Source organism: Lissotriton vulgaris, unplaced genomic scaffold, assembly GCF_964263255.1.
Source record: "Lissotriton vulgaris unplaced genomic scaffold, aLisVul1.2 SCAFFOLD_912, whole genome shotgun sequence".
Classification (NCBI taxonomy): domain Eukaryota; kingdom Metazoa; phylum Chordata; class Amphibia; order Caudata; family Salamandridae; genus Lissotriton; species Lissotriton vulgaris.
In genome coordinates this window covers 509,859-536,602 of record NW_028247922.1, presented here as the reverse complement: position 1 = coordinate 536,602, position 26,744 = coordinate 509,859, and the positions used below count along the sequence as shown (strand labels likewise).

Sequence of the window (26,744 nt, the reverse complement as noted above, 5' to 3'; positions counted from 1 at the left end):
GAATAGAGGACTCCTCGGATAGAAGGAAGCTACGGTCACTCCTCCCCTCAGCGAAAAGACCGATGGCACAAGTGGGGGGGGGGGGGGGGGTTCTTACGGAATTATTTATCGTTAACACAGGTTAGGGGTGGGTAAAGTAATGACAGTGAAAGCCCCTGACGCCCGCTTAAAGACGAATACGAAGTTTAATGTTGAAAAAGCTGTCTCCGTGGAGCCATCGGGGAAATGAAAGGTGAAACTGCTGCTGCCTGGGAAGCGAGACAGGAGATGTACACGTGCCTGCACGTGCGTGTCCACAGACCCCAAACGGCACATGCCCCTGGCTGTATCACTTGGCAGGCAACACTGTAACAATAGGTCTCGATGGCGACTGCGTCGCCATGTGCGAGACCTAAAAAAGGTACACAGTAAACATGTTTCCATTTCCAGGAGGAAGTAGTAACTGTTGTATATGTAAACAGGCAGCACAAATCAGTTTTGTGCTACATTACACTAGGTCAGCAACAGGGACAGGAAGGGATTATAAGAACAAACAGCTGTTGTGACTTCTTGCCCACATCTTCACCCAAGAGCTTTGAATTACAATTTCTAAAATGATGTATTTCTTGAACATGGATGGGTCGCAAATGGAGTAAAATGCATTGTATTTTTTCATAATGAAGTATTAAAGTTTATATAACAAAACTTCAAAGCAGTTGTCATGTGTTGTATCCTTCACATTTTAAAATAGGCTTTCCTCTTCTGTCTGTACAGTAAATAGTTTCCTTTAGCATTTTAGAAAATCACTCATAAAAACAAGCAGTTTTATGGTTCTGTTGTGTGGTGATATTTGTTTTCATGTAACAAGATAATGTTTCAACGCTCATGTCTTAGCTAGCATAACTGTTTTATTCATATTTTCATAGAACGATTGTTTAGTAATAGGATGTCATTTCCACTCGCATGCAGGCTAAGAATGCTACTTGAATGTTAATTTTGGGAGGGTTTTTAGAGTGAGCTTCCTTTAGGTTATGAATCTTCCGAATGATCATTGATTTTATAATGTAACATTAGGGGCCATATTATGGAAGTGCCCCGGGGGTGCAACATGTGTTCATACCGGCTTTGCGCACCACCAGGGCACTTTGGCATCATAGAAGGGGCTGGAGTACCCTCCGCGGCCCCTTTTGTAACACAGATAGAGCTAGGGCACATAACACCAGCACTATCACTAGAGGGATTTCCCTCATTTGCATGGGGGCATGGCCCCCAAGGAAATAAGGGAATCCCCTTGTCCTCTGCACCAGCGCCGTATTATAGACGTGGGCACAAAGGCAAAGAAGCTGTCAGAAGATGCAGACAGTGCGCCACCCAAATGATGGTGCACGGTCAGTGCGCCTCTTAGTGGCAGCCCTCTGGACAGGAGAAAAGGGGGCCCTATGGAGATCTCTTACCCCTCCTAAAAGTGCAGGCGGGTCGCCGCCTTCACAGTAAAACCGAGTGGCTGCTTCCAAGATGCTCCATTTTTAACTTTAATGCGCTGCCCCCAGAGCCGGATGATTTTCCCTTTGTTAAGAAAACAGAATATATGTCAAACTTTTGCTTGCATTTGAACTTAGAATAAAAAAAAGTCTGCCCTGCCTTGGTGTTACATGAGCACACACACCCACATACGCACACCCTCCTTCAAACACACATTAACATATTTGGTGCAGTTGAATGGCAGCATAGGATTTGAGACAAGTTCAGAATCTCTGATAACACCCCACTACCCTGGGTGCCTTACATCCAGTTACTTGCGGGATGCAGTTTCTGGGTAACTAGCTTCAAAACTCAGTTATAAGTAAGGGACTGATATGCGCTACTCCATGAACGAAAGAAATGAGAATCTGAAAAGACAGTTGTCTAGCACAATAATGTCATCCAATTAGACATCACTGTGGCCAGATTAAATCAGATTGCCGATGCAGCAGTATTTCATGGTTTCATAGGAGGCAAAGGAATTTTTTTTTGCACTAAGATTTTGCACAAAAAGAAGATACTTACACCGACTGATCAGTTTTGGGCCCGTCAGTTCAAACTTCAGAGCAAGAGGCCATAGCATGAGTAAAGTAGCAAAGCATTCTGCAAGTAGCAAAACTCATTCTTGAGGAAGTGCAGAACGAGCCGAGCATCTCTTTTGAACCAACTTGTGCAGTCTATACGGCATGCCGTAACCGTAATAGTACATATATGGGTGGCAGCCTGCGCAGCCTGGAAACACAGCACTATGGTTGCCGTGTTGCAATCCTGGGCTGTGCTGTCTGCAGTTCATTCACTAACTTCAACTACTGGCAACAGTTCAATGGTGCAACGAAACATGAGGGGGGGCCCCTGCAAGGTTCATGAAGGGGGCCCCCTCCTGTAATGGCGGTTGCTGACATTTGAAAGTGGTGGCTGTAAAATTTGTTTTGCAATGCACCGCGGCGAGCGAGCCTAAACAACCTAAGAGGGGTCCGGGCGGTTCTCCCCCCAAAAAAATTTGGGAAAAAGAGTGGGCAAATGGTGCATTTTCAAGCAAATTTGAGAAAGCAAGAAGGTTAATAAAGCAATTGTGAAAAAGCAGTTATTACATCAATAAAGAGATATCATAATAACATAGGTAACTGCTTATTCAGCATAACCACAGTGCTTCAGAACAGACTTCGAGATACAATGCAGAGTACCTCACTGATTTTTTTTATTTAACAAACATCCAACTAAAAAAGGTCACAAACTAGGAGCAATCAAGAACATTTTCAGTATTAACGTATTGCCTCCCTGGTGATAGGATATTCTACCTGGCAAATCCCATGCCATGGGGTAGGGGTAGAATAAATGAAGATATGCATATCTATACTACTATTATAAAGAGAGAACAGAAACCTTTTGGCATGGTAAACTCGGGAACCACAGCGCCAATCCACACACCCAATACATTGTTGGAATCCTCAGGGTGTTTAGATGGACATAGGCGACATAAAATAAAAATAAAACGTAAATTTAAAAAATGTTAAATGTAAAAACAAAGTAGTCCCCTAAAACTAGCGCCGGCTGCAACGTAGCGCTGACCGCGACCTAGACGTGCGTGATGACGACAGGCGGGGAGGAGCGGTGACGAGCGGAGCGTGGGGAGGAGCGGCGGCTCAGGTAAGGCAAAGGCGAGGCGGGAGGCAGGCTGGGCAATGTCGGGGCGGGCGGGGGCGGCAAGGCAGGAGGCGGTCTGGGCAAGAGTGCACAGAAGCCAAAATGCTGCCCCCAGCCCCCTTCTGCCCCGGGCAACGCCGGGGCGGGCTGCTAGTAGTGTACTCATTTAGTTCACCCTTCAAAAGACCACAGCAGGAGTCACACATCCAGATAAGAAATATAAAAGTATACAAAACTGATGCAACGACTTTAACATCTAAGCATTGAAACCATTGTTGTGGGCTTTTAGAGTCTGGGTATTGTAATGATTGTGACAGCAGGATATGCATAGGTTAATGTACCATTGGTCTACACCTTTACTTTGAAATATTTAACGCCTTAGCAGTCGCCTTAAAGCAAAAGACACCCAATTGATGGATGGAATGCAGAACAAAATCAAAACATTCACCCCAGTCAAGAGATCTGGGTTACATCCATCATTATTTTTCTCACAATGCCACTCCAGTTTACACCTGGCCATATGCAAATCAGTCTTGCCTCTGTGCCTCATGGGAACAGTCCAACCCGAACTGCCAAGCGAGGTCCTCCCTGGACCAGAAACAAGCATCTTAGGACTGGTTTCTGGGTTTCACCCCTCTTCAGCCAGGATAGCTTGATTCCAGTGGCACAGTAAGCCCAGGACCCACATCTGGGCATCCCTGGCGCACTTAGGGCGAGAAACCAAAAGACACAATTGATGATGGAATGAAGAACAAATCAAAACATTCACCCCCAGTCAAGAGATCAGGGTCGCTTTAGCCTACACTACAACTACAGTGTACACACTAAACACAGCAGTATAAAACAGAATTGTATGAGAGAAGGGCTATGAAGAGATAAGGGGCAATGTTGGAGTGTCAGTGTGGTAGTGGGGGGGGGGCGGGGGGGAATCTGTAGAGAACTTTTTTTTGTGCGAACAAAAAAATATTGCCCCAGGCACCATCAGTGCTAAAGAAGGCACTGTCTCTGATCTGGTCTCGTCACTCATGCCCAATGCCCTGTTGATTCATACCAAAAAAAAAATCTAAAATACCTTCATAAAGCACCAAGCTGGCTTCAAATTTTAGAGTAACTTTACAGGTAAAAAAAATGTGCATCTAACATTTTCCATTGACCTAATGTTACCATTTGATTCCATAACTTACGCTTAGCTTGCTTCACATGTGGATTTGTGAAACCAGCAGTTAAAATCAACAAGCATTTGCAATACAGTAGGTCTCGCATTTGCGAGATTTAGAGCTATTGGTGTTGTATATTACAATGTCTTTTACCTATCTGTTTTGCCATGGCGCGTGATGCGTGCATGTAAGGTTGTGACTAAGTTAGTTACCTAAAAAATAGTTTAATTATAAACAACCAGTTAGGGTGAAGCAGCCAGTGTTAAAGGCCATACATCACTGTCTGCAAGAATAGTTAACCATGTGTTAGATGTTAATGGTAGACTGATATATGATAGGCTTGGTTGGGGGAGATAACCATACCTGCGACTGCAGCATAAGAGCCTTATTTGTGTTAATATTCTTAGTGAAAAACCAACATTGAGAGCAACAGAAATCGCACAAATTCACGTATGTGCACTGGGATTACAAGACAGCAATTTCATTATTGGTAAATCCAAACAACAAGTACTGTATTTCCCTATAAATGCAAATATGAAACATATGGTAAAAATGGAGTTTAAAATAGGTGGAAGTCAAAAAGCAATGAGGGTTGACAGTTCAAGGGTGCTAGTGCCGAGTCGATGAGGTCATGAGCGATGTGAAGACAAAAACATAGAAGGAAAATAGTTGAATGGAGGGGAGATTTAACAAATGCATTGGATGCTGGGTGGAAAGGAGGACTGGGATTCAGAGTGGGCAAAAAAAATAGATGTTTGGATGCAGGATCAAAGACGAAAAGTTTTGAGAATATTCAAGGAAGTCTGTTTTTTAGATTGAAGAAAAGGCATGCATATAGTCAAAAGTTGATGGTGGCTGGAGAAGAAAGTAGATAGAATTCAAAGACGAAAGCGTGTAGGGTGGTTGGCATGGAGAAGCATGAACAATGGTCAAGAACTGACATGGTTGTTAAAATATTCTTAAAGGGAGCATAATAAAAATGCCCACAATGTGCCTGGTCTTTAAAATGTGCGTTTCCAGTTTTAGTCTTGTTTGGATGAGACTGCACAGTAGAGGTTTGCGTCAGCTTCACCTCATCAATTTATTTAACTAAGCTATTTGAAAGAGCGTAGTGCTGTTGCCTGCCATGTACACAGGTCTTGCCTAGTGTCCTGGTCCTGGCTTTGCCACAGGTAGTGGTTGGTTTCATAGCTGTAAAGAAAGCAGACAGCATGAAGCTTTGGATGCAAACCTCACATTTGCTGCACATGCAGCACCAAGGAGGAGGAGTCCACTCTCATAGACCACTTTGTGACATGTAGCTCTTTTTGCCAAATGCTATTTGACTGCAACATTGGTTACCTTTGCACACACAGTATACTCATGTTATCACTCTTGTGAGGATAAAGGTCTAGGTTTGTCCTGAAGGTATTCAGGCCATAGCCTGTAGGTTTAATGCAGTGTTCTACTGATACCTTAACCCACTATGATACCCTACAAGAAAAGCAAGGGACACCCGGAGTTCTGGTGACAACTAATTCAAAATGGAGCCAATGTGTCTGTAGCGTTACACAAGTATGCCCCTGGAAGAAAATCATTAATGGTTACACGACACCAGCTAACACACAAGCACAAGTATCAGAACTAGAAAAAATGTGCCATTGCAGTGATTTTCAGCTTTAGTGTGAAATGCTTTACGAAGCACTGCCTCCCAAATCACTTCAGTCTAGGAGCGATTTTTAACACAGTGAGGTGTTTGGCAGATGGGAGGAGGAGGTTTGCCATGGCAGAGATTGAGGGTGAAAGGCAATGGAAAATGGTACAGGAAGGATACCTGTGAGGTTGTGACTCCTTCATTTTCATGTCTGAAGTCAAAGCAATTTCTTTCTGAAATGCACAGGTGTGCACACTGAGCATATGTGCCTGGGTGAGAGTTTAGGAAAGACCCGAGTGTAGCAGCAACATGTATTTAAAAAACTCTGGGCCTTCAGATTTTTTTAATTCACAATCTCCACAAAACTATTACAGGCTTTTAATTGTGATCCTCCGATGTGCCTAACAGTTCCATATTCGAGCTCCAAAGCCCCATACAGTGCGAAGACCCTTTCTGAATCAGGCCCAGAGTTCCAATTCTGGCTTCAGCCTGCCACCCTTTCTGCACCCAGGATGTGATGTTACGGCCAGTGCTGCCTATTTAGGAACTGGGGAACCAGGTGTAATTCTTACTTGAATTGTCTGCATTTCTTGGCATATCAGTTAATTTCCCATGTGTCTATAAAAAATAAAGGTGACCTTGTGTAATGTTACTGGTGCTCATAAAGCGCTCTATTACTTTGGGTCGAGTTTGCGGTATATAAAAACTGCAAAAAGAGATTGAAAACAAAGCCTTATGGTAATGAATGACAAATAGATACTCATTTAGTGAGAGTCCTGCGACGGGTTTGAGTGGTCAGAATGGAATGGCGCTCATCAGTTAGCGATTGGTGTAAAAGGAGTGAGTGGTAAAAGGCGGTGCTACCAGAACAGGGGAGAACCCAAAACCCCTGTACAAGAGAAGGCTGGAATACCCCTGCACAAACGTTTACAAACAAGAACTAGAGCACACGCAAGGAGTTCATGAAAAGGTAATCACCGGTATTGTGAAAAATAAGATTGTCCACAATTGTCTGTATTAGTTCATATTTTGTCTTTATGGGTGAGGATGGTTCTAGCACAGGAGAACCAGAAAAAAACGAAGCCGGCCGACACCTGTTTCGTCTAAACGGGTGGTAACCCGCGACTCTTGGGGCTGGGGGTGATACAAAAAGGAAAAGTACAACGAAGGAAATATACGTACATGTAGGATTTGCAGCCCAGGTGGGCGTGCAGAAAGGAAACGCACCTTATGTGATTGGGAACCCAAAAGGAAGGCAGAGTGGAGAAAGAACAAAAAAATATTATTATTAGGTGACTCAAAATCTCTGATCGGAGATTAGGGGACTCAAACTTAAAAAACATTTCTCTGGTGTTCCGGAAAGCACTGCCAATTTCGAACACACATCCCACAACAATCTTTTCAACACCCAAAGCTTAAGTGATGTTAAAGCCACACATTTGCTTTTATCTCTGACCGATTTTGATGACCCACCTAACTCCTTTGAAAACTTTTTGAATGATCTTGAGATGCAGACCAACCAGACCATGCCTAGTGGCGTCAGAAATAAATCTAAATGGACTCCCACCTTACTGGGTGGTAACACTGTGGACACCTTTTATAATTTGGTCTTGGAAGACATAGAAGATCATGAGAGAAAATGCAACCCTCTTAAACACAAGAACTATGATAACCTAACTAGGGACGAGAGACTAGCACTGAAACCCCTTAGCACTGACCATGACATCATTATTAGAGAAGCGGACAAGGGTGCGAATGTGGTGGTGATGGACAGGAAAGACTACCATAAAGAAATCCTCACGCATCTTGCTGATACCACTTGCTACGAACCACTTGACTACAATCCTACAGGTCAGTATCCTCATCAAACATTTAAATGAGTGGCACGAGCAAGGTTTATTAGATGAACTCCTTTACATCCTCACCCATAAAGACAAAATATGAACTAATACAGACTCTTGTGGACGATCTTATTTTTCACAATACCTGTGATCACCTTTTCATGAACTCCTTGTGTGTGCTCTAGTTCTTGTTTGTAGATACTCATTTACTGGCAGATTTGTACAAAGCGAAACCAGAAAATAATGATAAATCACAGCTACCCCACTTAAATGGTGTGATCTTAGGGAAATATTTCATTTTACCAAAACTCAATTTTCTTCATTATCACATATGCATGCACTTTTAAATATGCGAGTTCAGAATATCAGGAAGGTGTGGCTAAAAAAAGCCAAAATATTATGAAAGCATTACCATCAGGTAGCTACACAAACTAACTTGCCACAAAAATGTTTTTTTTTTTTAATGATAGTGGCAAATGCACTGTAGTATATTATGAAAGTCTATTAGTTAATACACTGCAGAGGTCGGTGTGTAACCAGAGAGTCACAGACTTACATCTTAGCGCAGTGGAGAATAGTTACTTGTGTATTTTTAGTGCCACGAGGTCAGTCTGTGACAGAAAGTACTGAGAATATGGAATTCACTTTTTTAAACTTGCAGCACACACAGTAGAAGATATGCTGCTTATGTTAATGCTTAAATGTTAAGATAAAATTGTGTTTCCAATATATATATTTTAATAATACTGTACGTATTTTTTTACATTACTATCCCTTCAGCACCATGCCAATTAAAAACACTCACTGCACAACTCACTGGTTAACTCTTTCCACTACCACTCAAAAAAATGTCTTTGCTATCACAAACCTTTGATCAATTAAAGCCAGTACACCTACTAACTCCCTAGCATCCTTTACATTTGCAGAGGTTTCCCTTTGCATTTGCAGATTAACTAGTGGGCCCCATTTACATTTCTTTCAGGCAGAAGGCACACTGTCTGACAGGCTTTGGGGTTACAGCCCAGGAGACGTGCTCAATGACACTTCAGTTAAAGCACTTAATTTAAACTAGTTGAATGAATCATACCCACTGCTGCTATTCAAGAGGAAAGAGAGGTTAAATGAGAGAGTGACGGGCCAAGGGCAGTGTGGTAAAGGAAGAGAGGAAGGGGTTTAGGGAGGGAAAGTGAAGCAGACACTCCGACACCCAAGGAGGCCTAAAAGCACTCACCCGTCACTAGTAGTCGTGTTGCCAAGTGTGGGTGTCTCATCAGAACAGTCCACGGTGCTTCCTTTCAATGAGGCCCAGCTGCATCTCCTAAAAAATTGCCTCTTAATTACAGCTCTAAACAGAATACAAGAGGCACAAGCATGCACTCTGTAACTGTTAAGAGCACATGAGCGCTCTGACGTCAGGCCATTTTCCATTTTGCTAATGGCAATTGTTTTTATAATTACCATCCACATCCGTATAGCGTATGCTATCTGGGCTCCTCCACTGGCTTTTGGTAAAAAGAATCACAATCAGCCCACAAAATAATAAACGCTTGTTTACGTTTTTCTGTGAAACTACGTAAAAGTCAATATTCTGAAGATACAAAAAGACATGCTTGTGTAATAAGAATGTTGCTCACATCGAGGCGCTATTTAGGACCCTTACGAAGACCGAGGAGCCCGGCTTTCACCCCCCATGGAGACTGGTACCCTCAGGGGCCAATCGCTGAATCATTCTGCCATGGGGTTGTAGTGCACTGCCTTGGGTCTTTGTTACCAGTTCGCTGTACATAACTTTGCGCCCCCTGTACGTGACGTCTGTGCATTTTCAGATATAGGGATGAAATCAGATGGAATAAAAGAAATGGTGTGCTACTTGATGTGTGATTATATCACCACATCACTGTGAAAAATATGTCAAGAATTAATTTAATTAGCTCATTTCTTGATAATTTTGTTTCTAGTGATAATTGTTATTTGCAACTGCCTCTCGAGCTCATGGCTACACACTGCGTGAAGAGTAAGCCATGCAGATGCCGGGCCAACATCAATGCTTAGAAGGCAGCAAGCAAACAAAAAAAAACTCAGAAAATGTCAATTAAAAAAAAAACCTCCATTGAAAGAACTCCAAGCTAAAGCTACTCGCAGTTGTCTTGGTAAGAATTAATAAAACTCCCTGCCCAGCGGTGGTAGTTTCACATCCGCAGAGCAGGATTCAGTACACGTGTTTCCATGACCCTTGTTAAAGAGCTTGTGTTGTACAAGGGAGAGGCGTCGGGCTTGGCGCGCGCTCCGTGTAGGAAGAAGATTCCTATTGATTTGATTTCCCCAACCGGTTTTGCTGAGATTAACCCCGACTTTTGGTTTCTCTTTAAGTTTCTTTTTTCACCCTTCACCCGCTCTTTACCCCACCCATCTTGTGACATGAAACTATTTTTTTTTTATGTTCCTATGTAATAGTGAATTTACTATTTTCATATATAGAACTCTAACCACTAATATATGTAGTAGACCTCTGTACTTACTACCATTCCAATGTGTTTTTAGAGTTTATACCTCTTCCTTGAGTGACTTTACAACTTGTACATTTGCATTTTTTTTCTGTTTGTATCTCTTATGTAACTCATGTAATCCAAAGTCCTTATGTAACGCAACGGGTTATTTTGTAAAGCGCTCTGACACCTTCGGGTAATGTTCGTGCTATATAAAAATCACATTAAATAAATAAAAAAAATAGCACTCTAAAACGCAGAGTGCACTTACTTGCTTCAATGGGGGCCCCTGGCATCTCTGCCTAAATCGTCTCACAGTCCTGGGTGATGGATGCAATGTGAAGGACCTTAGTCTTTTTTAACCGGCAGGTCAATTATCTTTATTGTTTAATTGTTTTCCAGTGGGCGCTGAAGTATTTTCAAGCCAGCGAGTTGACTTAAGAAAAAGACCTAAATGTTCCCCCTTTAGAAACAACGATGTGCATAATTCTATGCCTCTTAATGCCGCCCGCATTATTTAACCAGGAGCTCTCCGGCCCGACGCCCAAGCACTGTGCTGAGGGGGCCCACTGGAGCTATCACCCCTCCCCCCCCACGCACATCAGGGGCTGCGAGGGCCTGTGTTACGCCCCTGCAACAGTTTCCAAGTTCCTATATGTGCCACTGAAATCTGTGTAATCCTAAAATGTAGTTGCAAAAGGACCGACTAAATATACGTACTCCATCCATGGGTATTTTTCATAGGCCTAATTTTACACAAATTAAGACGTCTTGAGACTCTGACAGGTGAGCGGTCGTGCTATATATGCTTGATTGACGTATAAACATACTGATAGTAGCTAGGCACGCATGGAACGAGAAGCGACACGCTGTTGAATAGCCTGCAAATTATCATGGGTAAAAAAAAATAATGTTTAAAAAAGATAACACTATGAAAAACATTGCTTCATATTTACTTCTTCGAGACAAGTAACTGGGTACCCCTGGTACTTAATCTACATTCCTCCTTTAGAACACAAGTCACTGCATCCTTGCGCCATGTCAATCCAGAGGCGTCCTAAATTAATCCCACTGTGCTTTATAATTACTACTGTCGCAGGGTCGGATTGGGATCACAATTTGGCCCGGGCACTGACGAAAAAAGTGGCCCACATTCATGAGGCGTGGCCCATATTAAAGGGGCGTGGCCCATATTAAAGGGGCGTGGCCCATATTAAAGGGGCGTGGCCATTCACGAAAAACCATTTGCACAGACAAGGAATGAAAGTGGGAGGATACTGTTCTTGCGCAGGACACAGGGCCACGTTGGCAATGGCCTGCATGCTGATCAACTAAAAAAAACAGCAAGGCCCCTTTCAGTCACAAAATTATTCGAGCCCTCCAGCGCAGGAGCCCCTGAAAAGCAGGAAAGCTATTACGAACCAACTTAGCCCTCCCCAGACCTTCTGCTCAGGAGCACATGAACATAGGTAAGGCCCGTGCAATTAGTAAATGAATCAGCCCTCCAGGCCTCATGGCAATGTCCTGGCAGGAGAGCACAAACGCAGCTGCTGGGTCATCCAAGGTAGCCAGGTAGCCAGGGGGAGGCTGAGGTGAAGGGTGCGAGTTCCAAACATCACCTGGCCCCCACATCCAGACCCATTCTTCCTCGCCCACTAAGCCCTAAATGTGAAGTGCTGTGGGCGAGGTGTTAAGACAAACACGGTTTCTGGGCCAGGTGGGCCGGTGTGAAAATGGCTCATAGAACTGAGCAACACCTTGCAAACAATCACCCCTCCCCAGCCCAGCCTCTGCGTGATTGCTTGGGAGGTCAGGGTAGGGGTGAAGGAGAGGCCACAGCTGATAATGGGCCCCCAGGGGCACTCGGCAAAGCCAATGTCCCCCTGGGGGATTTCGCGCGAGGGACGACCTCACGCGACCTGATTGGGTGGTGGGAGGGGTTTAGGGTCAAGTGAAGGGCGGGGAGGGAGGGCGACGTCACTCTGAGCGAGTGAGGTGAACGGTGGAGTCGCTTTGTGAGGCGCCCTGTTTACTTCTTGTCAGAGCTGTCAGTCGCTGTTGCGAGTGAATTTTTTGACAGAATTTCAGTCAGTTTCTGAAGCATGTCGGCGGAGGCAATTGCCATTGAGGCAGTGAGAGCTTTGGTGGCTGTGGGGAGGAGCGACTTGCTGAGGCCCGGCGCTTTCGATGACACAGCTGTGGTGAAGCGTCCACGTCGCTTGGCAGCGGAAGGTGTGTCTCGAGCGGTGGCGGCTTGTCAGTCAGGGCGCAGTGACCGTCAGGAAGAGGACAGCGTCGTGAGGATGCCAGCGGCGAGGGCCAGGAGAGCACGCTCGGCGAGCCGAGGAGGCCGGGGTAAGAAACAGCCGCCCCCGCGCTCGTCGTCAGCCCCAAGTGAGTTCAGGGGGGGCCGCAGTGTCAGTGTGGCACCCCTTCGACGTAGAGCTGGCAGGCGAGGAGGCAGCGCTGGTGGTAGTTTTGACACGCGCGTGTCTCAGGTCCAGCTGTGTGAAGGAGAGGCTGACAGGGAATTTGAAGCGCAGAGAGCGTCGACGTCCCAGGAGCCTTGCGAGGCTGCGCCACGTCCTAGCATGAGGGCCACCTCAGGTCTACCTGTGAGGGCAGCTGGGCAGCAGGCGAGTGGAAAGACAATTGAAATTGCGCCAGATGTAGAGGCTGCCAGGCGGAGTCCAATGTTAGTGGACTATTCCAGCGATAGCGAGGCTGAGGAGTATGAGCTTTCTGGAGTTGAGGAAGGCGAGGAGGTCGAGGGAGGCGCATCTGACGTCGATGAGGAACACCAGCTGGTTGAGTTCGAGGACTGCCAGAACATTCTTGTTCCCCGGCCTAGGGGCCCCCCGAGACAAGTGGTGGAGGAGGATTTTAATGTTGATTTAACGCATGATTTTCAGTTTGTTCAGGAGGAACAGGGGTTGGGTGGGGTGCGATGGAAACAACCAGCAAGGCAGTTCAAGGGTGGGAGGTGGGGGGGCAGGGGTGACAAAGGGGTGGGCAGACAGGTACAGGAGGACACGTCAATGTTTCCAAATGCCAGGCCCCCGCCTGGGTGTCCTGAAGTGTCCCATAGCATGGGGTCTGCGTTTTCACAAGGCCAATGGGTGTGGGTGGAACATGCAGAGCTACAGGGGTCAAGCAGGGCTGGTTTTTCAGCTTCTCAGATGGTAGGTAAGTATGGTGCGGGTCCTCGCTCGAGCGGCGAGTGCCTTTCTGGAGCTGCTGGTATGGTACCAGATGAGCAGTTCTGCTATCCACAGGCAGCGCCGCAGAGCGCGGTGTTTCAGGGGGGAGTGAGTTTTGGAAGCGGATCTGGTGCGGATTTAACTTCGGCGACTGGGCGCTTTGCACGGAGGCCCGAGTCTGAGTTTCAAGGTGCTGTTACTAACTTAGCGTCTGGCAATAGGCCAGGTAGGAGTGTGGTAAGGTCTGAAGGTGAACAACACCTCGAAATTGAATCTGGTGATTATGACAAAGAGAATGTTTATGGGACAAGAAGTGGTCTGTCTCATGGTGGTAGAGCTGGAGTTGGGAGGGGAGGGGTGAGATTAACTTCTGCCAGTGTGTTACAGAGTTCTGGAGCGGATCTCTCATCGGCACACGGGAGGCACGGCGGACGTCATCGGCGTGACGGTCTGGAGGATTTTCGGCAACGGGCTGCGCAGCTACCAGCAGGTAAGACGGACTGGTGGGCTGCTTGGACACGGCCGTTGGCGGGTGTCTCAGGTGGGGCGCCTGCAGAGGGTAGTCCAGTGAGGGTGGAGGTTGGGGAAGGCTCGGGTTCACAGCAATGTAAACATGTAAATGCAGTGTCAGGGGTTGGGGGGAGGCTGGGACATGGAAGCCCGGGTTCATCGGTTACTAGTTCGGAACAGAGTGAATTGCCGAAAGTGAGTGGTACGAGATTACCTTACATGGGAGTATCAATGCCATTGGGCATACATTTGTCGACCAGAACTAGGCAGCGTATTTGGGATCATGAGTATATAGATGTGTTTCGGCTCCTTCATAGGGAATTGCAAGCAAAGGAAGGTTCTAAGGAGGAAGAGGCTGAATTGTCCCGCCGTCCCAAAGTTCCTAAAACAATAGAAAACTGGACAGCGGCCTTTTTGATTTATGCCAGCGTATATAGTGAACGGTACCCTGAGAGGGCGGTTTCGCTTTTCAAATATTTAGATGTTATACGAAAAGCGCATTTGCAGGCAGGTGGGTACGCTTGGCTGAACTATGATGAGGAGTTTCGGGCGCGAATGAGTTTATTCCACGATAAGCCATGGGGGGAGGTTGATCAAGAGTTATGGTTGCAGTGGTTGACAGGTCATTCTTCTGCCAACACGATACACACAGCCAGTGGTTTGCAGATTACTTACCGGCCCTTTTCTCAGCGTCCCGCCACACAGGGGGCAAGTGGCGTCGGACGTGGTCAGTTGCCCGCTACTGGAGCATGTTGGAGCTTCAACAGTGGTTCCTGTGTGCGCCAGTACTGTAAATTTAAACATGAATGCTCCCAGTGCGGGGGCAGACATGCTGTCTTCCAATGCTTCCCCAACCAACACCCGGGAGGTCACGGTAGGGGCCAGAGGGGGGGGGGAAGAGGGTCTGTGCCGCCTCTTATGCCAAAAGGCGCCTACTCCAATTAGGTTACAGGCCATGTTGAGCGCATTGGAACTGTACCCGGATGTGGAAGGAGCGACCAAGTTGTTTTGGGGGTTTAAACTAGGCTTTAGGATTGGTTATCAAGGCCCCAGAGTTTCACGTTGGGCTGATAACTTGAAGTCAGCTAAGGAGATGCCGTCGGTGGTGGAGGCGAAGCTGCTGAAGGAAGTGGAATTAGGCAGAGTGGTTGGGCCTTTCAAATTTTGTCCCTTGCCAAACTTAATTGTGTCACCACTTGGTGTTATCCCGAAGAAGGCAAAGGGTGAGTTCCGCCTGATTCATCATCTGTCTTGGCCGGAGGGGCTTTCAGTTAACGACTTCATATCCACTTCCGATTCGGCAGTGACATATGCGTCAGTGGATGATGCTTTGGAATTGGTGCGCAAGGCAGGGGTAGGAGCTGACCTTGCAAAATGTGACATACAGGCCGCTTTTCGCCTTTTACCTGTTCATCCGGCCGATTTTGGTTTGCTGGGTATGTACTTTGCAGGTGAATATTACGTGGACCGGGTGTTACCCATGGGCTGTGCTATCTCTTGCTCACTTTTCGAAACCTTTAGTACATTTTTGGAGTGGTGTGTAGTCCAGCGCTCAGATCACGCAGCTGTATGCCATTACCTGGATGATTTTTTGTTTGTGGGCAAAGCGGAGACGGAGCAATGTACTAAAGTCTTGGCTTGTTTCCAGGACTTGGCTAAAGAATTTGGTGTGCCTTTGGCGGAGGACAAAACAGAAGGCCCAACGACTAGGTTGACCTTCTTGGGCATAGAAATAGACACAATGGAGATGGTGGCCCGTTTGCCCAGAACAAAAGTACAAGAGATCAGGTCTTTTCTGCAGGAAATTCTAGGAGCTAAAAGAGTACAGCTGAGGCAAGTCCAGAGGCTACTGGGCTACTTGAACTTTGCTTGTCGAGTTGTCAGAGCAGGCAGGACGTTTTGCAGGCGGTTGGGCTTTGCTATGGCTGGGGCGTACTTGCCACACCACCACATACGTTTGACAGGTAAAATCAAGGAGGATTTGAGCACTTGGCTGCGATTTTTGGATGATTTCAATGGTGTGTCCATCAATTTTGTGTCAGAAGACACAGTCTGGCCAGTGCAGATATTTTCGGACGCAGCTGGGGCCTTAGGTTTTGGCGTGTTTTGGGACGGAAGGTGGTGCGCGGAGCAATGGCCGGCACAGTGGTTGCAGCAGGGCCGCAGCATTGCCTTTTTAGAATTCTTTCCCTTGTTGGTGGCGCTGCAGATTTGGGGTGGAGAGTTCAGGGATCGCTGCGTGTTGTTTCATATCGACAACATGGCGGTGGTTTTTCTGGTGAACGGGCAGCGGGCAAAGGATGTAAAGGTGTTACAATTGTTACGGGCCTTCATGTTGCGTGTTCTGCAGCTGAATATTGTGTTTAAAGCCCAACACATCCCTGGTGTCAACGATTCAATTGCCGACGCTTTGTCTCGTTGCCAGTGGCAGAGGTTTCGGGAATTGGCACCTGGAGCGGACCGATGCAGAACACCGATTCCGCCGAACATGTGGGACCTGGGGAATTGAGAATGGCAGAGTTTGCGGAGCAGTCCTTATCAGAATCCACGCGACGCAGCTATCAGCTGGCATGGTCTGGTTTTTTGAGTTACACTGCACAGCACGGCAGGGATGGTACTGCAGTGTGTGATGAAAAATTTATGTGGTGTTTTGCTCTGAGTCTAATAGACAAAGGTTTGTCGCCTTCTACCATTTCAGGCAAGTTGGCAGGCATTTCATTTTATAGTCAACTAGAATTGGGGTGTGAGGTGCAGAAAGGCTTTCGTTTGCAGAAAATGCTGAAGGGTTTTGGGAGGTTCTTTGGGCAAGCAAGGAAGTTGAGGGACCCCATTACGTTCGACTTGTTACAAAAATTGTTGGGTGTGTTGCCCTCCTGCTGTTATGATGAGTGGGAATGGTTTCGGTTCAAGTTATGCATGATATGGTTGTTTTTCGGTGCATTTCGGATATCAGAATTATTGGGGTTACGTAATCAAGAAGGGATCCGTTCCTCTGATATTGTTCTTTTGGGCAATGGTGTGTTGCAAATCACGTTGAGAAGGTCAAAGACAGACCAGGCAGGAAAAGGGATGTTGGTGCGCCTGGGCAAGAGTGGGGTCAAGGGTTGCTGCCCGGTTGGGGAGTGGGAGGCGTTTGTGGTTTCAGGGGTATTTCGGGAGGGTGGTATATTTTGCCATAAAAACAAAACACAGTTAACTTGTTTCCAATTCTTAGCAGTATTGAGGAAGGCATTGACTTTCGTGGGTGAAAATTCACACTGTTTTGGGACGCATTCGTTCAGAATAGGTGCAGCTACAGAAGCAGCAAAGTTGGGTTGGGGTGCAGAAGAGTTGCAGCGCATTGGGAGATGGAAATCGAATTGTTGTTTTAAATATGTTCGGTTATAAAAAAAAAAAAAAAAAAAGTTACTCATTGTAGAAGTCAGGTAGTTAATGTTACTTTTTTCATCACAGGTCGAGTGGCGGATTTTCCTCGAAAAAAGAGGACATGGATTGTCGGCCATTCTATAGTAAAGTGGGCTGCGAACTTTGCCGAACAGCAGCTGTGTGGGAGAGGGCTGGGACTATATGGCAATGACCACGAGGTGATCTGGAAGGGCTTAGGGGGAATGAAATGGGGAGAGTTGTTTTCGGTATTGAACAAAATGGCTGATGTGTGGGGCATTCCAGATCTGTTGATTTTACATGTGGGGGAAAATGACTTGGTGGAGTGTTCAGGTCTTGCTTTAATCAAACAGATGAAGCTGGACTTAGCTGTGATTAAGGACAGATGGCAAGGGACCAGGCTTGTGTGGACAGAATTTCTGTACCGGAGCCAGTGGAGGGGTGCCAGGGTTCATGCCGCGGTTGAGAGGGCCCGCAAGAAAGTTAACAGAGCATTGAAGACATACTGCGTGGCAATGGGAATTACAGTCATTGCCCATGAGCATTTTAACGGTGAAATGAGGCACTTGTTAAGAGAAGACGGGGTTCATCTATCACAAATGGGGCAGTCATACTACTTGATGGAGCTCAGAGATACTTTGGCCAACCTCTGGTGTGTTGATTTGTGGTGCTCCAAACCAAATTAAAGAAGGGGGGAAGTTGGGGAACTAAAGTTTTCCTTCTCAGTCATTTAGGTATTGTCTTGAGCGGACTGTTTTTTCTGCATTAGGGGAGGGTTTTCTGAGGGTGGGGCAGGAAAACTCAAGGGTTTTCCTGGGTGGCGTGTGTGATGGGGATTGGATAATCTAGAGCGGATTCATCCTTTCTCTAAGGGGGAGGGCTTGGGAGGGTAGGTGGGGAAGAGATGGAAAAAGAAGAAGGAAAAATCAAGGATGGTATCAAATAAGTTATGTTATGGAAAAGAAAGAATTGGGAAAAAGGAAATGGTTATATGAAAGGTTTGGAGAAATAAATAAAGATAAAGTTTGTTGGAAAAGTTATGTTGCGGGTCTGTCTTTGGCTGTCCTGGTAATAAAGGTGACCTTTTATACTATATTCAGAGTTGTGTGAGAGTCCTTATTTGCGCGATGGGCCCCCAGGGGCACTCGGCAAAGCCAATGTCCCCCTGGGGGATTTCGCGCGAGGGACGACCTCACGCGACCTGATTGGGTGGTGGGAGGGGTTTAGGGTCAAGTGAAGGGCGGGGAGGGAGGGCGACGTCACTCTGAGCGAGTGAGGTGAACGGTGGAGTCGCTTTGTGACCCACCCACCCGCCCTGATTTCAACAAATCAAGGGTTGGTGTTTTTGTTGTGTCTGTGGTGTCTTTCCGTGTAAAAAAAAAAAAAATAAAAAACAAAGAAGGCTGCAAAGAAAGGTTTTCACAGTTTGATCATAAAGTCGGGCTGGCATGCCTACTTTTTGAGTCAGGTCACAGTGCCATGATGTCACCTCAGGGCAACTCAGGCAGACTCTTATGTTGTCTCGTCGGCGTGTGTGATGGGGATTGGATAATCTAGAGCGGATTCATCCTTTCTCTAAGGGGGAGGGTAGGTGGGGAAGAGATGGAAAAAGAAGAAGGAAAAATCAAGGATGGTATCAAATAAGTTATGTTATGGAAAAGAAAGAATTGGGAAAAAGGAAATGGTTATATGAAAGGTTTGGAGAAATAAATAAAGATAAAGTTTGTTGGAAAAGTTATGTTGCGGGTCTGTCTTTGGCTGTCCTGGTAATAAAGGTGACCTTTTATACTATATTCAGAGTTGTGTGAGAGTCCTTATTTGCGCGATCGCTGTACGGCCGCACAGCGAGGCTGCTTTCATTTCTCTGTCTGTCTCAGTGCCCTCTGTGGGCCGTGTTTTTTTTCTCCCCTTTCCTAGTCCACCCTCTGTGGACTGGGAAAGGGGAGGAAAAAACGGCCCACAGAGGGCACTGAGGCACCGGCCCTTCGGCCGTGCGATGCCCGCCTTGCCAATCCGCCCCTGCGAGACAAAACTTGAGGATGATCATCAGAAGACACCACTGCCGGACTGGGAACAGAAACTGGCCCTGGCAGACAGCTCGGCCGGCCCCCGGAGGAGGCTAGTTGGAAGCGCCACTCCCATCTCACCAATGCAGCTTTTGTTACAGTGGGCCGATGTTGCAGCTATGCTTCAAAACTGGCCACCACTGAGGCGGGCCATCCGAGGAAATGCCCAGTGCCCGCTACGGCCAGTCCGGCCCTGGTAGACACCCGTACCAGCATTTGCAGAATCTTCTTACTTGGTTTGCATCCAGCCATTACTTTATGCCTCCACCCCGTAGGCTGATCTGCTCTCCTTGCAGACACTGTGATCCAGTGGTAACTTAGACAGACTGGTCACCTCATTCTAGCGCCTAAGTAACTGATATAGCACTATCTTCAAGCGCAAATATTGTTTCTTTCTAAGCTCTTGCATCCCGAAATTTAAAGTCCTTTGTATGTCTAAAATCCAGCATGAACTGATTTTTACTCAAAAACTCGGATGTCATCTCTCCTTTCAAACGGTTCTCCTTCCTTTCCAGCCACTGTATGAGTCTTCTTTCTCAGCACAACCATCTCTCACATACACCTGCTGCCTTAATCGCTATTAATGCATTTCTGCAAATTGCCCTCAATTCACATAGACACCTTCCATCAGGAATGTTCGCACATAAATCATGTTACTTTGAATCTACCCCAAAGAAACAAATAAACGAATGGAAGGATTTGTGCGAGTGCACACGACTAACCCCCATAACCAGAAATAACCAATAATTCTGGACTAACCACCACCTCTGGGCTGCGGCGCAGTGTGCTGCCTGACAGAACCTGCTTCAACACCTCGCCCGAGGTCGTAAGTGCTATAGAAATGCAAAAACAACACTGAAGCTTTTTTTAAGACTCCTGTAACAACCTTACATTGGTGCCCACATTTTATTTTTCCTCAAAATGCCTGGGGAAATCAGAATCAGAAAGTAAGCCTTGCCCGTCCGTCCCCGTCCCCCCCCCCCCGATGAGGTCTGGCTTCACAGTTAAGCTGTTAGCAAGATGTATTTTTACCACTTTCTTGAAATGCCTAGAGTGGCTTTGGCTCCACTGAGAAGCATAATTGAATAAACCTGTGCGTCCCTCTGACTTCGTTCTTCCACAGAAATTGTAAATATATCAATGAGTTGAAAGTCTACAGACCCTCACAAATGTTTAATGTGATATTAACATACAGCAAGGCAAATATGGCAGATTTGGAAAAAGACCAGCATCTGCAGAGAGCTAGAGTTTCCCAGGTGCAAGCAGGAGTGACTCGCCAAAAAACAGGGTTAGTCAATGCATTCTGGGATTTGTAGTCCTGGTGTTTCCCTTATATAATACACGTCAGGGCTATAGCCCTTAAAATGCAAAGAATAAACCCGGACTGGCTCAGCGAGTCGTGCAAGGTACTTGGTTCCTGGGACACGTGAGAGCTCTGTCGATGCATCTTTTTTACTGAAGGGGGATTTTCTATAGATAGTCCTTGGGTGGGAAAGTGGAATTGTCTTCACCAGGTCCCCATCTTCCTCCCCTAGCAGGTGCCGCCTACACAGCCACCGAGATAATGCGTGCTGGTGTGCGTAACCATAACGGGTTAACGAAGTAGACACAAACATGCTTGATACCGAATTATTATTGATAGACAATGCTTTGCAATTTCTGGAAACGCCTTTTCACCCCTTGTCACATGTAGAATGAAAAGCGCTTAGAAGCAAGAATGTCTGGAGCTATAGAAGCCCTCGCACTAAGCACTATTAAGCTTACAAACTTCAAAGGGCCATGAAACACGTCAGTTGTACTCACCAGCTCCACGGTCACCGCGGAGTATATACCCCCGGCTTTGCTGAACGCCCACGGGAAGTTCAGAAGTCCTGCCCCCAGGGCAGATTTCAGCGTTATAAAAACAGCTCCAAATGTGGACAGGTTTGGGCTCCCGGTGTCCAGCGAAGGCCTGGAAAGCAGGCCGATGCTCTCTCGCGCCAGTTCTTCCATTTCCGCGGAGTTTGCTTCACTCTCACAAACCGAAGGGACAAATGCAGGCCTAAAAATGTAAAAACCGCACCTGAAACTAGGTGAGTGAGGGTCAGAGCTGGCCCATGGAGCAGGTGTCTCGAGGCTGCTGATTCAATAAGTGCTAAAGAGTCAGAACCTTGTTTGTGGGCTATATTTTAATTTAAGTTACATCGGCCGCTTCATGCCTTCAGAGCGCCAGCCACTTCAGCCAAGAGTGCAGAGCATGTGGACCGGATCACAGCTCAGTGTAAAAGAAAAGAAAACTTCCCACCAATCAGAGAGCAGGCTGTGTGATCCAATTAGCTGCCTCTGCTTGCCCCAATCACTAGAGGATGTCAGTTTTAATTAACTCCTTCCAGAGGTAAGTCAAACATTGGAGCACGGTGACTAACAGAGCCGTGCCACATTTTGCAGTGACATTCGTGTGCACGAGGGGTCACGGAGGCAGGCGTGACCTCTGACCTATCCAGCAGTGCCCTTGATTAGTACCTCCCACATGATTGGACGCCAGCTCCGGTGTAAGCAGTTTATTGAGGGCTACATTTTACCTTTGCATTTTGGAACTTGTAGTCCTGTTAAGAAGCCGGACTTTAAGATTTTTTAATCCCTAGATTACATTAGAAGAGGAAGGGCAGGTGGAGCTACTCTCGTCAGCCTCCTTGAACCTCAGGGAGAGTGATCGACACGCTAATTCATCTAGAAGGCCCCCGGGGGGACAGGGAGGCCTCGCCACCAGAGTAAGAAATGAAGGGTGTCAAACCGCATCCCGGATTTCGCAGCTGTTAATGAGCCGGGTCCGGGACGCCCCAGTGAAATATGTTGACTTTGTCACAGAGTAAATTGCCGACGCCTGGGCGCGTGCAGCAGGGCCCACGCTCTGGGATCAGAGCGGCACCCTGAGGGGGGCGACACACACGCAGGCTTCTAATTTTCACTTCCAGCTGGGCCGAACGCTTGTGCCTCACTTAAAGGTCCATCAGCACTTTTTATGTTCGAGTCCCACTGAGGGAGAGAGAGAGAAAAAAAACACCCGGCCTGTTGTCACTTCACAAGTGCTTAAGAGACAAACTACAATTTTAATTAAAGGCAGTTTAAATATATATATATATATATTTAATCCCTGTATGCAAGAGATATGCATCAACTGGAAGAATGTTGGATGTATCTCTATATATGAGTAATTACACAAATAACAATTTAGAAAGCAGTTACTCATTTATTTGTATTTAATTTCTACTATAGTGCTATTCCTCCCGGTATAGGTGTCAGAGCGCTTTATATTATACAGAGGCCTTGAATCAGGCTAGTGGGTGAGTCAGTGTAAAGGAAGTTCTACAAAACATATCGAGGGTTTCATAACTGCCAAAATTCGAAAATGAGTGCATTTGGATGTTGGGTTGCTCTAGTAAAATGGCCGTTCTTGCCTGGGCAAACAATTCCTCCTTTGCTCTAGGGCAGACACTGTAATGGATGAGTGTGTAGTGAACAGAATCATTCACCCTACCCGAGTACTTCAAACCAATCTCTGTACCTGCATTGTTCAGCCTACTCTCGTCCACACAGTGGACAAGCACTTCCTCTTAGGGTAGACATTTGTATAGTGGTTTACAGTTGTACCGGGCACACATGGCTATTAAAAGCAAGTTACACTTGAACATTGATATGTGTGGCTTGAGGCTGATGAAGATCGCCCAACTTTCTTTCTCTGGTATGCTTTGCTGATGTCGCCAGCTTGATATGAACTTTGTGATGTAGAAACTATGGGTTCGCAGAAACTATAGGGTTCGCAGGGGTAGAGAGATGGTAGAAATGAAAGTATGTCTTCGGGGCAAGTTGTGTGTGTTTTCAACACAGTTATGGTGCCTTCTTCATTCTCCTAGGCCAACACTTTTTTGCACTCGCCATTTTGTCTCCTGCGGTGTTCCCAACATACCTTACTGGGTAGCGTTTGATGGTCTTAATTATTGTTGTGGCGGTATTGCTAGCACTTGCAAGTCAAAATTGTCCATCCACATGACGCACATAAATGGTTTTCGAGTGAGCTTAAAGTTCTTAAACTCAATCTCAGGCGCTCAGAACGCCACTGGAGGCGAAATTACTGTCCTCTACTCCGTTCTAAATATAAGCTTCTGCTCAACAGTTACAAAAAGGCTATTTTGCTGGCCAAGACAAATTATTTCACGGAGAGAGTTGCTCTCTCTACAAATAAACCTCGTGAAATCTTTTCTCTTGTCCAGCAACTCGCCACCTCTGACCGCACTAGCACCAGCCTTGCCCCCACTCAATCCCTCTGTTTTGCACTTAACGATTACTTTATTGACAAGATTGTCAACATCAAAGCTAACATCCCCCCAATCTCCCAACCCTGTGCCACCCCTTCCCTTCCTCTGCCTTCTTCTTCTCTGGATCACTTCCCCCCTATTTCCATTGACTGCTTTCTCCATCTGCTCTCCAAGGTCAAGTCGGGCTCTCCGGCTGACTGTGCTCCAGCCCGGATTCTTAAAGCCCTTTTCACCAGTTGTCCTGTCCCCCCTCTCACATTGCTTACCGCATCGTTGACTCTTGGTTCTGTCCCTGTTTCTTTTAAAACCGCCATCGTTTTTCCAATCATTAAAAAACCTGGCCTGGACCCCTTCCTCCCTATCAATTTCCGGCCTATCTCTCTTCTTCCCTACCTGGGGAAGACCCTGGAAAGCCACGTCACATCGTGCCTGTCCTCGTACATTGAGGAGAACTGCCTCCTGGCCCCCCCATCAGGCGGGCTTTCGTCCGGGTCACTCTACGGAGTCCGTGATCATTGCTGTGCTGGACGAATTAAAGGAGAAAGTAGACTCCAACCTTCCCCAAGCCCTGGTGCTGCTCGACTTGTCGGCTGCATTTGACACGGTCGACCATACCATCCTTCTCGACCGTGTCAGCGCAGCCGGCATTAGGGGAACAGCACTTTCCTGGCTGGCGTCCTTCCTTCAAGACAGGTCACAATCCGTCCATCTTTCAGGATTCTCCTCCCCCCCCGCCCAGTCATGTGTGGGGTGCCCCAAGGCTCTTCCCTTTCTCCCCTCCTTTTCAATCTCTATATCTATCCCCTTATTCTTTCTCTCCGCAAGCAGGGGGTCTCCGTGTATAACTACGCGGATGACCTCCAGCTCGTCTTTGACCTTTCCACCTCCTCGGATTCCTCCCCTTTTCTCAGCTCCACTCTAGTATTTATCTCGGAATGGAAGAGCTCTAACCATCTTAAGCTCAATCCGGATAAGACAGAGCTTGTCCTCACTGGTGGTCCTTCCAATCCTTGGTCCCCGATTCACTGGCCCCTTTCTTTTGGTTCTCCCCCCTCACCGGTTTCCTCCGTCCGTACCCTGGGCATCAAGGTCAGCAATGATCTCACTATGCATGCCCAGGTCAGTTCTGTCGTTTCTTCTTGTTTTTTATCCCTCCGTCTTATCCGGAAAGTATCCCGGTATTTCTCCACGGATGCCCTCAAATCCATAGTCATGGCCCTTATCACTCCCGCCTTGATTATGGGAACGGCCTCTATGTGGGCATACCAGTCGTCGAAAGGCAACGACTACAGGCCATTCAAAATCAGGCAGCCCGTCTCATCTTTCACCTCCCTAAATCCTCCCACATCACGCCCGTACTCAAGTCCCTACACTGGCTCCCTGTGCATTTTAGATCTCTTTTTAAATTGGCCTGCCTAACTTTTCGGGCTCTCACCCATTCTGCCCCCCTCTATATTGGCACTTTGATTGTTCCCTACACCCCGGTCCGCACTCTCCGCTCTTCATCTCTCTCCTTACTCCAAGTCCCCAGTTTCCGCGAATCCAGAACCGGGGGCTCCCGATTCTCGGTTCTTGCCCCCCAGCTCTGGAACAGTCTCCCTCTTCCTATTCGCTCCATTCCTACTTACTCTTCTTTTCGCAAAGCCCTGAAAACCTTTCTTTTTGCTCAGGCCTTCCCTGACTAGCCCTGTCGGATCATTTGCAGAGCTAGGCATCAGATTTTCAGCGCCAGGAAGCCGCTTGGCCACAGTGCGCTTTAGCAAGTCCCTTTTTACATTTACATTTACATTTTACATTTACTTATAGTGAAATACGAATGACTGGCTATGTTCATCCTGGATGGAAAACCAACAGGACACCACTATGGCTCTGTGACATTGTGTAGACTGCATAATGCAGCTTCATCTGGGGGGGAAGTAAATTATTGGTTGTCCTTCCAAAGGTCGTTCTTTTGGATATAGTTGGAAATTGTCCTTTCTGCAGGGTCAACCCCAAACATTTTGCCTTCCTCCTCCCCTTTTTGCTGAATTTGTATTGGTTTGCTTTAAGACTCTGGACACTGTACCACTGCTAACCAGTGCTAAAGTACAAGTACTTTGCCACTGGATTCAGGGTTGCCCCAAAACCGGTCACAGGATGCTTGTTTCGGTTCAGGGTAGACCAGGCTTGGCAGTTCCGGCTGGACTGTTCCCATGAGGCACAGTGTCACGACTGGTTTGCATATAGCTGGGTCTGAACTGGTGTGGTGAAGTGATCTAAAGCACTATGATGGATTCAACCCAGATCCGTGTCTGGGGGTGAGTGGCTGAAAAGTTTCAGCGCTACATACATCATCTCCTTGTGTTTGCTTTGTTTGACCTAAGTTGGCAGGGTATGCCCAGACATAGGTCCCTTGCTCACTTCAAGCTAGCCTGGCTGATGAGGGGTGTTACCCCAAAACTGGTCCCAGGATGCTTGTTTCCAGTCCAGGGAAACCTGGCTTGGCAGTTCGAGCTGGGCTGTTCCCATGAGGCACATGGTCGAGACTGATTGGCTATCCTGCGTGGTGCAAATTGGCGCCGGATGTTGTATTTTAGCAAATGGCTATTATATCGTACACCAGTAATAATTGCTAAAATGTATAACAATGCGTCTGCTATTTGTTTTAGACATTGCAATTGCGAACAAGCCAATTGGTCACACATTATGGTGTTTTGTCCTAAAATTAAGCATTTTTGGGAAGAAATTATTGGTTTTTTAAAAGCTTATTGTATGCTATCAGTCCCATGCAATGCAACAATGTTATTATTTGGTTATGATCCTGAATGTACATTTTCAAGTCACTTGGCAAAATTGATTTATATTATAATGGCCGTTGCTAGATCTTTACTATTGCAGAATTAGCTTTCAACCTACGTCCCGACGCTGCAGGAATGGCTGGAAAAAATGAAAAGGGTTAGGAAAAGCGAACTGTTGTACGCTCAAAGAGTTGGGTGTATTAGAAAATTCGATCAAATTTGGGGATGATATTTTGAGTAAATTGGTTTGA

At 46.6% G+C, this 26,744-nt stretch overlaps 1 protein-coding gene across 2 annotated transcripts in view; it reads right to left on the bottom strand.

The window, feature by feature from the left end:
* SLC38A8 (solute carrier family 38 member 8) overlaps positions 1-21,745 on the bottom strand; it is a 332,753-nt gene extending 311,008 nt beyond the window's left edge. Inside the window, exon 1 of one of the 2 annotated variants that reach the window (XM_086949847.1) lies at positions 21,539-21,745. Coding sequence is in view for 1 of the 2 variants with exons in the window: in XM_086949848.1 (XP_086805974.1) it covers positions 21,225-21,413 (189 nt within the window). In the remaining variant the exon portion in view is untranslated. Of the gene's footprint in view, positions 1-21,224 lie in introns of both variants that reach the window. The other variant, XM_086949848.1, reaches the window with a different exon arrangement.
* Positions 21,746-26,744: the final 4,999 nt, after the last annotated feature.